The 12,518-nt window shown below is 33.7% G+C and overlaps 1 protein-coding gene across 1 annotated transcript in view; it reads left to right on the top strand.

Annotated features, from left to right (window-relative positions):
* The window catches only part of LOC145296781 (C-1-tetrahydrofolate synthase, cytoplasmic-like), a 193,298-nt gene extending 182,106 nt beyond the window's left edge, over positions 1-11,192 (top strand). Inside the window, exons 23-24 of the mRNA XM_080142848.1 lie at positions 5,631-5,783; positions 10,074-11,192. Of these exons, the coding sequence (XP_079998974.1) occupies positions 5,631-5,783; positions 10,074-10,163 (243 nt within the window). The 3' untranslated portion in view covers positions 10,164-11,192. The remainder of the gene's footprint in view (positions 1-5,630; positions 5,784-10,073) is intronic.
* The last annotated feature ends 1,326 nt before the right edge of the window (positions 11,193-12,518 follow it).

Raw genomic sequence — 12,518 nt, 5'->3', positions numbered from 1 at the left:
TTTGCTCTAATTGGATTTCATTGAAAAATTCCTAAACTGTGACATCATCAAGTTGACTCACCAGTTCTTGTTAGATCACTAAAGTTAAACAATGTTGAGCCTGGTTAGTATCAGATGGGTAACCATTTAGGAATACCAAACTTTGTATGTAGGTGGGCGTCGACACCTCTCTGAAAGGATTGCAAAAACCTGACATTATTATCTCCCCTGACAGGGATATACACTTTTATTGAATCAAACTGGCATATTCGTGCTCACTGAAATAACTGGATTTTTCTTTCTTGATGTAAGAAATTCACTTAACATTAGATAATGAAAAGAAAAAAAAAACATTTTACTTTAATAAATCAAATTTTAATTTTTGAAACTTTGGATTAAAATAAATTTTATTTATTAAAAAATAAATTCAGTAAATTGATCGTATAGTGTTTTTCAAAAAATTTTTTTAATTAAGAAAACCAAAATATATTAGGAAGCCATGAGGAGGCTGGGAGGCGCCATATTGTTTTATATTTTGCAAAAAGTTCAAGGGTGACAATTCAATTCAACTTATTTTATTTGCATTCAAAATAATTAAAAAGCTTTTTAATCACCAAAAATCATAAAATTTTATTTTCTTAATAAAAAAATTACTTGATCTATTTACGTGATTTTTGAAATATGACATCTTCGTCCCGTGCCGAGTATGTGTTAGGTTGGTGCAAAAATAAAGTCGTTTTAGGTGTATATATATCTGATAAAAACGACATTATTTTTGCACCAAACTAATACATCATAAAAAATTTTGCGTAGTTTTGTTTTTTAATCTTTTTTTGAATTTGTAATTCTAAATAATATTGTTTATTACTCAAAACAGATAATATATAATATAGTGCAACTGAATTATCTAGATATGACCAATGTTGGAAAGGAGGGAGGGGCAGAAAAGATCTTGTGCATCTTTTATCGTTTCAAGGGCTCTGTAGACATTTCTGAGACTAAGCCAGAAAGACTCGTATCTTGCTAAAAACATGAAACCAACATTTTGGTAATTTTCAATTTTTATGCGCTTAAAACACTTATTAATTGATACAAAATTCACAAGGTGTTTCCATTATTTTATCCAACCCCTCTATTTGTTCATAACCATCATCCTAGGTATTATCCTCTCTTTGGTATGGTAGTGTAGTATCTGTTCCTGTGTCATATTATCATCTCAGGCATTACTTCCCTTGGAGAGGGTGGTGGAGTATATGTTCGTTTGTCTTGATACCACCCTCCTAGGCATTACTCCCTCCTTATTTGTTTGGCAGCGGGTAGGTAGTATCTGTTCTGTTGTCATATCATTCTCTCAGATATCACTGCTTCTTAGGTTAGAGAGCATATATATATATATATATAAAAAATGTCATCAACTGTTTACAAACAAACTAAACGCTATATATATATATATATATATATATATATATATATATATATATATATATATTCTCTTTGAATACAACAATAGATATGTGCATAAATATTTAACCAATAAAGTTTTAAACTACTGGTTACACAATACTGAAATTAACAGGAAATAGTAATCATATACCAAGGTTGGCGTGTAAATCTTTGTTTGGATGGTTGGATGCAAAATATTCATTTCAACTTAACGACATATTTCTATTACTTCTGTGCATGCACAAATTCCAAGGTAGCTTGAAGTGGTTTAATTTTAAAATGTGTCTTATCTAACTGTTAATAGCTCAAACGGTAAGGAATGAAGCTCGATCACTAAATGTTTTGGTTTCGATTCTAGCAGATAGGACACAAATCATTTTTTTTTTATGGACTTTTGAAATCACTTCTATATATTATGTACAATATAATATTCAATAGAGATTTGGTTCCGTAATAATAAATACAGAACTTGCATGAATTAAAATATTTTATGACCGAGCAAGGCATATTTTATGACCGAGCAAGGCTAAGCGCCCCCTCCCCCCAGTACTAGAAAAAAAATGTGTTAATATTGTTAATAGATAAATAGAAACAAAAGTAATTTAGCTGTTCACACCTTAATTAATAATCCTGTTTTTTTTTCTTACCTGTACCTTTCTAGTTCATGTGGGTGTTAACCTTTAATTAAGGCAAATTATTGTAGCTGATAAGAAAGGACTTATCCGAGAGGAATGAAAGTAAATTAGACATACTCACAAAATAAAAAGAGAAAGCCCATAGGGTTGAGTCATGGTAATAATGTCTGTTATGTTATACCCCCTCCCTACACCGATCCATGAAAGGAAGGGGTCGGAAACTCTGCAAATCACAAACAGTACAATAATTCAGTTATAGTCAGGATTGTCTGCTCCCTTTGACTTCCGGTTTCTGCTAGCCATTTGACTAGATAATTAGACATGGTAAAGCAGACAAGAAAGCCATTCTTAACATGGGGGAAAAAAGGGGTGCGGTGCTTTCACATTATCAGAGAGGAAGATAATCATTAATCAGAAAAGACCATGTCTTGCTTGTCATTGTCATTCTGTCTGTGGAACAGAACTCGGAAAATAAAAAACTGACAATCTTGATGGTAACCGACTAGCAGGGAAACCCGACGTTGCCCGGGATCGAATGAGGATTAATGAATGTTTCACCCTCCCATATTTTAGTGTCATCAAAATTTTTCAATCAAATCCATTAATTGCCTGCTCTGGTTGGGGACCCGCCACAGTGCACCAGGAAGAAGCGTCACATGCCTCCCCGCAGTGACTTTGTCTACAATACATTGTAGTTTACATTGCACTATAGAGAACCTACTGTTGATTTTATAAAATTATTTTTATATAATAGCTTGAATTAAAGTTTAAAATGCAGTTATGAATACTTATCGAAGACATTCCAGTACAAAACCTATCTATGAACACTGCCAGGTACATATGGTACATTTGTGTGAAACTTCAATAAAATCGGCCCACAATGTAGGAGTCCATAGGGAACTCTTTTTCTCTCACACACACACACACACACACACACACACACACACACACACACACACAAAGTTTCTTGTATATAATAATACAGATAATTTTGTATAAAATAAAAGCATACCATGTATCTTTTAACGTTTGCCAACAGCGATCCTCCTGGATTGAGTACTTCATGTTCTAGAATCAAAGTTGAGTTCAAACTAACACAAACGAATTTGGAGGAAGATCAGACTTTATTCAGACTACATCCTTCTGACGGTGAGAAGAAATATTGAGGCTGCAGATTCAGGGCATCACCCTTGACTTTTTGTTTACCATCATTTTGTTTGCATCTGATTGCATCAGGTTCCCAAACCAGACTTGCCATCAAACTAAACCTCCAAGAAGAGGTCTGATGTCTTGCATATCACAATCTAATAAAATATGTTTGTTATTGGATGTAGGTTAATAAATTATAACAGCATGGTTAAATCATATTTTCTGTCTACCGTGTTCAACTACAGTAGTATTCCCCAACCAAGGTACTTCATTCATGATCATATCCATGAGTTGGCATTCTCACTCTGGAATCAAAATTGGTACAACAATACATAGAAATGAAGAATATCCCGAATTTGGAAAAATAATAAACAAATAAATATTTGTTTATTATTATAATATTGCATTGTAATTTGGCTTCCAAACGTATCTCGTATGTATTTTTTATTTAAATTCAATCAATGCTTCTATCACGAAAAACACAACCTTGACATATATATATTTCTGCACTCCCTAAATATGTGGCGATAATGCATATGTAAGGGAGGCAACTCCTACATATGTAATAGGAGGCATCTCTCTTCAAGGCTTGTAGGATGTAATTAATACCAGGAAAATACAATTATCACTAAAAGATAAGAAAAACATTACAACATAAATTATTGAGTGAAAAGTAGGGCTATGACAACAGCATATTCTTTTCATTGCTTTGACTCTCAAATATATATCCGACACAGTTAGACACAATTAATCAACCGAGAACCACATCACTCTACATAAAAACATATAAGATATCAATGAATATATATACCTGAGAATCAAAATGAGGAAAAGAATATGCTGTTGTCATAGCCCTAGTGATAAGTTAGCACATGATTACAGGTCGGCTCTTTGTGGCATTAAAGGCTTGGTGATCGTGGGTTTGAGTCCTGTCATCATTATATGATGGCAGAATATGTGTCCGTGGAGAACTATACCCCCCCCTCTCTCTCTCTCTCTCTCTCTCTCTCTCTCTCTTATATATGTGTGTGTCTGTGTTTAAATAGATATGTGAGTGTGTTTGTACTTTTACCTTTCAGCACCCATTGCTCCCTTCCTTCTCATCACTAAATTTCATACACCCCTAGGGTCTCATCTCTCCAACGTCTGCTTTTTCCCCAAACACACATCTCTGCCACCGCCGCCACCTCCTCCAGCGTCAGCATTTGTCGGATTTTCTTTTCTTCTTTTGTAACTCATAATCACTTTGCTAAGAATTCCTGTAAACTGAAGAATTCATTTCTTGGCACGTTTTACCAAACAAAGATAGCAAACACTGGCAGCTTTCGTATTTCAGATTCCCCACATTTAATTCCTTCGCTTGAAAGATTTTCAGACAATTCTCGCTTGGAAATGATTGTTTGAAATTCAAACATGGCGTTTTGTTTAGTCTGGCATTAATAGGGATTTATCTTTATTTTTGTAAGACTAAATTCTGCAGGATTTTGTATTGCTTACCTTAAGCTTAATCTCGGATTATTAATTTTGCCTAGTATTTCTTTCAACTTTTCTTGTTTAGTAATTCTACAGGATTTTCTGCCAAGTATTTCTTTGAGAGTCTTTTGGCTAGTATTTCTTTGAGATTCTAGTTTCGAACCCCCAAAAGATGGGTAGAAGAAACTCTTAGCTAATGGAAAAGGGATCCAGTTTAGTCATGTTCCTAATTTACTTGTCTCCTTATGAAGACAGAGCTAGAGACAAGATTGGTTTTTAATGTGGTGAAAATCCAGCTCCCCCTTCCCTCAAAAATGGCCAATTTGAAATGAGTCAAACATAAAAATTGCCCCCCCCCAATCTAGAAAGAAAGAAAGAAATCCTTCATTGACTGAGGACATTTTGTTCATAGCTGAAAGCCGAATTGAGATCATTGCTGTTTTTCTTTCATCATCTGTGAGCATTGTTCTAGAGATTGTCATCAAGATGATCATATACAATCATTTTTTAATCATTCGTATCCTAATTAAGTTGGAATCATACCTTACATTGCTGATTGTTGGGTTCTTATTAATGCGTGTGTGTTGTTCCTCCTAGAACTGAGATCAGCTCCATTAATTACAATCAAAAGCCACCTGACATGCTTCTTACATTATCTTCAATCAATTCAACAACACTATCTTAAATGATAAATTATTTATTCTGTCCTTGATCGTCCAGTTGGATAAATGTTTAAAATCATAAAAATTGAAGCAAAAATGCTTTTGCCAAACTGACCAAGATTTGTTAATAAATAACCCGAAAAGTGTCAATATGCCATAAAATACATCAACAATCAAACAAACACAAAATTTACATTATATTATATTTATTTTAACTAATATCTTCATTTCTTTTTTTTTATTTTGTTTGTTTTTTTATTCTGTATAATTTTTTTTACACATCTTCCAGGGATTTAATGATCTTCCAATTTGCATGGCAAAAACTCATTTGTCACTGTCACATGACCCAAGTTTGAAAGGTGCACCGAAAGGATTTATTCTGCCGATCAGAGATGTCCGAGCAAGTGTTGGTGCAGGATTCATTTACCCACTCATTGGAACGGTAAGTTGGTTTATAACTTTTTTTTCTGGGATTTATAGGTGGGATTTTCATAGAAATTTCTGGAAGCGAGCATCCAAATATGAATTTATTAATGTTTATCGTCTCGCTCATCCAATCTTCCACTTTAATAGTCTCTTTGATTCAACTATGCTAATTAATTCATTTACATATTACTATGAAATAAAAAAAAGTAGTATTTTGTGAATGATAACACACAAATATGAAGAAATAAATTGGATGAAAACGATTCTGTATAGATAAACAATAATATTACATTTCTAATATAAATACAACTAAAATAAGGACATATTCGAGTGTAGTCGCTGATCAAATGTCCATTGGAAAAGTTTTCCTATTCTTGTCGGTGAGTATAAGGGTAAATTACTCTAAAATCAAGGGTGATAACAAAGGGTAAAGAATTACTCTCCTTCATTTTTCTCTAAATGTAGTATGTTTCATCTAACACACTGCATCCTACAAAAGTAAAATATGCTTTAAAAATTGCATACAGTGAACACTTTTATGTCGCAATGTTTAAACAGAAAAGTATAAGGAAAAGAAAAAAATGACTACTGCTTTCATTTATATGCTGGCGATTTTCATGAAGTAAAGAAATTTCTCATCACTACATATGCAAATGAGATGCTGCTAGTTGGAATAAAAAGTCCGATTTTTTTCTTTTTTTTTTTTTTAGATAAAGTTGATACAGATTTTGGAGTAATAAGCTTTGACAAGTGTCTTGGATTTAACTCCAGAAATTCTTAGTTGAAAATGCAGAATAGTTGACAATCCATTTGTAAAAGTGCAGAATAGTTAACAATTTATTATTTATCCACATATAATTTGGTTAATTATTGAGGATTGTCTCCATCATAACAAGTTCCCTAACCGGAATCATTTTTTCCTTACTTAAGCCAAAGACATTTTGGTATTTCAACAAAAATGCAGAATATGAAAAAAAAAAAAAAAAGGATGAACCTGTTAGGCAGAATCATGTATCGTCATGTTAGATGCAATACTATGGGAGAAAATTTTTTTAAAATCTAAGACGTGTGTGGAAAACTATATAATTTTTTAAAAATATATAATATATGAAAGTGAAAACTAGCCAGTGAGGGTTGAGGCCATGTGTTGCATGAGGAGAAATGATATCAGAATCATACAATGCATATGTAATGTGAGTCTTAAAGATAAGTTTAGACCTGAAAGCCTTAGAGGAAGATTAAATTTGGACAGTATAGGGTGATATGTGCAGAACAGGAGACTTTTATGATATAACCACATTGAAAGATGTGACTAACGTTATGGGATTAGTGGATGTAGAACAGTTGAGGTAGCCAGTTCAGTTCACAGTAGGAAGCCAAGGAATACATGTGAGAAAATGATAGGATTAAACTTGAGAGAAAGAAATAGGTTATTTTGGAAATCAATTTCTGAAAGCCATCCAATGCATAACATGTAAAAAAAAATCAAAAAGATTCTGTTGCTGCTGCTGATGATGATGATGAAATAAGGTATTGAGTCAATAGCACAGAAAGGTAAGATCAAAAGACGGTAGTACAGATTTATCTCCCTTACATTATGCAATTAAATATTTACAATTATCTCCATTGTAATAATCTTCCTAACAGGAATAATTCGCTTAACAAATAAACTGAAGCCAAAGTCAATTTAGTATTAAAAAAATATGCGAGAAAAAAAAAGACAAAATGGTTAACCAGAATTGGATATCGATGTGTCAAATGTAATGCTATTTGGGACTAAATTCTAAGATCTGATAAGTTTATATGTTAGTGTTACATTGCTACATTCCACCTAAAAATAATAATTAAATAAGTTATATTTAAAGGAGAAGTAACTCTTTGTCCTTTTGTTTTCTCCCTTGAGATAATGTGCATTTTGAAAAATAGAGCTATGTCCCTTGTATTCGAGCCAACCAATATTTGAAATTGGACATGTCGCTCAGTGATTTACGTCCTCAGTATAAAGTAATTCTTCAGTTGTAAATATATAAATAATTATGTGATCATCTATTGTCAAGTCTGACAATGCATGTCATTTGTTTAATAACCACTCAAAAATGATCAATGGATGAAGTATAACTTTTAACACATTTAACAACTTACAGGTTAAATGGTGATGTAGAAACTGCTGGATTCATAATGCTTTATGTTTGTTAGTTTTGGCCGTTCTCTACTCAAGGGCGATTTCAGTCCAAGGAAAATCTTTACTATCATATGAAAGGAACTTGTGTGTGTAGTTTTGTGTGTATATAACTTCGTTCCCAATGGACTCCTAAACTGCTGGGCAGAGTTTTTTCGAAATTTAACACAAATGTATTTTAAATGTCTGGCAGTGTTCTTAGATAGGTTTTGTATGGAAATATCTTTGATAAGTATCTATAATCAATAATTGAAAAATCCAATGAAAGAAGGAGCAGGCGATTTTGATTAAAGTTAATGCTTTATACAACCTAACATCACACTCCATTTGTGAAGTTTTATTACCACACAAGCAGAAAGGCCAGGCATATAAAATCAACAGTAGATTCTTTGATATGACAGGGACACTTTTGAAATAAATGTTTCTGTTTACAGCATAACTGACATTTTAAACTTTAATGAAAGCCATTATATATAAAAATAATTTTTATAAAATCAACAGTAGGTTTTCTACAGTGCAATGTCACTTCGGGGACGCATGTGAAGCAACATGATGGGTTCCTAACTCGAGGAGGCAATTAATGGATTTGATTGAAAAATAGGTGATTTCATCGATTTCAATGACCATAAAATTATGGCAATGTAAAACATTTGTGGATTCTCATTAAATCTTGGACAACGTCAGGTCTCCCTTAAAGTAACTACTATTTTTTGTGGCGTGCATCTATACAAAAGCGTTTTTGTTCAATGCTCGGGCCTTGTGTACTGTTCATAACTTTATGTGCATATATATATATATATATATATATATATATATATGTATGTACTAAAAAGTTTGACTCATGTCTAGGTAACCTACATCTAAAATTTCGAGAATTTAGACCCAAAATTGGCGGAGAAGTTTGGTAGAATCTGCAACGGTCAACTCTATAAACTTTGACCTCTTGGCAGCCAAATTTTCGCCTTAAAACTGATTAAAAGGCTTGCTGCATATCTAAATACCCTTTATATAAAATTTAAGATGTTTAGACCCAAAATTGGCTGAATAGTTTGCTAGAGACCACAAAGGTCAAATCTTTTGTACTTTGACCCCTTGGCAGTCAAATTTTTCGGCCAAAAGCCGATTAAAAAGCTTGCCCTATGTCTGAATACACTTTATGTAAAATTTCATATGTTTAGATCAAAACTTGGCTGAGATGTAAAATTGTTTTTAACTTTGATTTCAATTTTGACACCTTAACATTTATTGCTCAAATCAAATTAAAAAGTTTGATCCATGTTCAAAGAACCTACCTCTAAAATTTCAAGTGTTTAGACTCAAAATTGGCGGAGAAGTTTGGTAGAGTTTTCAAAGGTCTAATCGTTGAACTTTGATCCCTTGGCAACTAAATTTCTGGCTGAAAACCGATTAAAAAGATTTTCCCAAATCTCAATACCCCTTATGTCAAATCTAGAGAAAAAAATCTAGAGAAAATTGAGTAATTTTTTTTTTTTTTACATAGGCATCACCACATTATCAAGGCCAAGAGGCCACTCAAGGATAAGGGTTAAAGAGTGTACAGTAGAAATTGGACAATATAGTAATCATTAGTAATGAAAATTTGGTAAATTTGATGGCTCATCAAGAACTTATTTACGTTAGACTTGAAGACAACCATATTGTAGTCAGCAGGAAAACGGAAGACAACTAAGAAAGAAGCTTTGTTCATGGAATCTACGTTTAGGTTTAGGCACAGATAAAGAGTGGGGGGAATTATTGATAGTGTTTACAGCTAGACGAGTGTTTCTTGTGAAAGTTTGGCGAGGGGGGACCATAGATTGAAGCTCAGTCGAACACTTTCCATGAAAATAACGATACATCAGAGACAAACTCGTAACATCTCTTCTGTGAGATAGAGGTTGCAAGGAAGAGAAAAGGACATCTCCTACGAGGCTACGAAGTCTATTTTGAACTCTATCAAGGCAGGCCAAGTCCTTTCTAGCATCTCCTGCCCAGATGTGGCAACTTGGTAGAGAAATGTACACACTCACAGACAATTTCACTTTTCTAGATATATAGATATGAAAAATATTTTCCTTTTTTTTAGACTCCATTATTAAGAGTGTTTTTTTTTTGTTCTTTTTCCAGATGAGTACGATGCCTGGCTTATCAACTCGTCCGTGTTTCTATGATATTGACATTGATCCAGAAACTGAAGAAATCGTTGGCCTCTCATAACGGACACTCACTTTAATCCATGGATCTAAATGGAACAACAGTGAAAAAGATTTTTTTTTATGTTTTGTTAATCAAGTATACAAATTATATAGATATATATCTGCTAGAAAAAAAAAAAAGAAAAAAAAGGTGACCCGTTGGGTTATCTATTGAGCTTTGGTTAGATTGTTTGAATCAGGAAAAAGTGACTTTGCAAAGTCAGTTAAATTTACAAAAAATAAAGATGAAATCCAAATTTAGCCTTTCTGTTGGCTAGGTTTCTATCTTTCTTTATCTCTCTTAATTATTTTTTTTTTTGCTATGGATTCAGTGCTATTATTTCTGATGGTATTTCCTTTGACTTATAAGGGACTATTCTAACAATCAACTGTTAGTAAACACACCACACACAGTCTCTCAAACTTACATATGTGTACAGTTTCTCTCTATAGCTCTCTCTCTCTCTCACACACACACACACACACACACACACACACACACACACACACACACACACACACAATCTATTTCTCACAAATACACTCATATATCTACTTACATATATATACCCTCTCACATATGTAAAAATAGCGATTAATGCTAAACTGAGTTAAAACTAAATAAATTAATAAAAATAAATTCTTAAACAGACAAAATCACAAATACAAATTGTTTATTTAGACACCATTTTTTTTTTTGAATACACAAGGTGGAAACTTGAAAAATTTTGATTAGTCATATTCCCTGCATTTTTTTAAAACATTTGCGGAGCATTTAATGCTTGATAATAATTTGGTTGTCAGCCATCTTTGAAAACTTTTTATGAATTTTTTAGTGTTATTCCTCTCTTATATTTTATACAAAAAAAAAATCAATTGATTACTTTTTTATTTTTTTACCTTGGACTACTCTCTGACTTTGTCCAAGACTACAAACCAAACGGTCAAGAATTCAAATCTTTGAAGCGGTGATTAAGCACAATTATGGTTTTTCATTATTTCTTCTTTCAAAATTGTATGGAACTGAAATAAAAGAAATAATTACACCAAACTAGCTTTGTTTTCTGATTTTATTTTTCACTTTCTAATATAACTACAGTATATATAAAAGACTATGGATACCCACTGTAAGGGTGCCTGTATGTAAATTTTTGTGGCAAGAGTTGCACAATCTCCAACAACATCTATCCTGAGTTGATATTGTTGAATACTTGTGGCAAGTCGAGGTTCAGGACAATTGGAAACAATGCCAAGATAAGCGGAAAGCACATACAGCATCTAGAATTCCCAAATGGTCACCCAGCTGGTACTAGCCAGGCTCAACATTGCCTAACTTTGGTGATCTGACGAGAACTGGTGTGTCAACATGATTATGCCGCACACACACACACACACACACACATATATATATATATACACACACACACACACAGTCATATAATGATGAAACCTGTGTCTGTAACTAATAAAGTTTTTTAGAAATATATACGAAGGGCGTGCAATAAGTAATGCCCCTGACCCACTTTCAGTTGTCTGATATAGCTGAAATTTTGCATGTGCAATGATTTATATCTCTACGGGTTATGTGGCAAATTACAGCTCTGAACTAATTGTAGTTTCTGCTTTACAGGTGTTTGAACTGAGTCAGGTGTGAATGTTGAATGTCAAGAAGTGATCCGGATTTTGTAGTTGAAAGGACGCACACCACAGGAGACTTTTGATGAAATGAAAGAAACTTATTGTGATAATGCCCCATCATATGACCTTGTAAAACGCTGGCATCGTGAATTCAAACATGGCCGGAAGTCTATGGAAACAGCTCCCAGACCTGGTCGCTCCCCCCTTCTGCCATTGATGAGGCATCTGTCCGTCAAGTTGAGGCTGCCATTTTGGAAGATCGGTGCATTACTATTCGCCAAATAGCCCAAGATGTCAAGATTAGTACAGGGTCTGTGGAAACTATCATTTATGACCATTTGCATATGCATAAAGTGCTGCCAGATGGATTCCCAGGTTGCTCACACCATTCCAGAAGCAAGAACGCGTTGCGTGCTCGAAGATGAATTTGGAGATGTGCCAAGAAAATGAGTCAAAGTTTTTCAAAAGACTGATTACACAAGATGAAAGCTGGGTCCATCACTATGATCCAGAGACCAAACCCCATTCAATGCAGTGGAAACACTTGGACTCACCACCTCCAAAGAAGGCAAGGGTGCAGCCTGCCGCTAACAAGGTCATGCTCACAGTCTTCTGGGACCAGGACGGAGTAATAATGACAGATTTCCTGGCAAAGTGTACCACAATTACAGGAGCCTATTATGCTTCACTTTTGAGGAAATTAAGGGAAGCTATCAAAATCAAGAGGCGGGGTAAGATC

The sequence above is a fragment of the Euprymna scolopes genome, chromosome 2 (genome assembly GCF_053919585.1).
Source record: "Euprymna scolopes isolate OS-2025 chromosome 2, ASM5391958v1, whole genome shotgun sequence".
Lineage (NCBI taxonomy): Eukaryota > Metazoa > Mollusca > Cephalopoda > Sepiida > Sepiolidae > Euprymna > Euprymna scolopes.
Note: the sequence above shows the minus strand (reverse complement) of the source record. Positions and strands in the feature narration are given on the sequence as shown.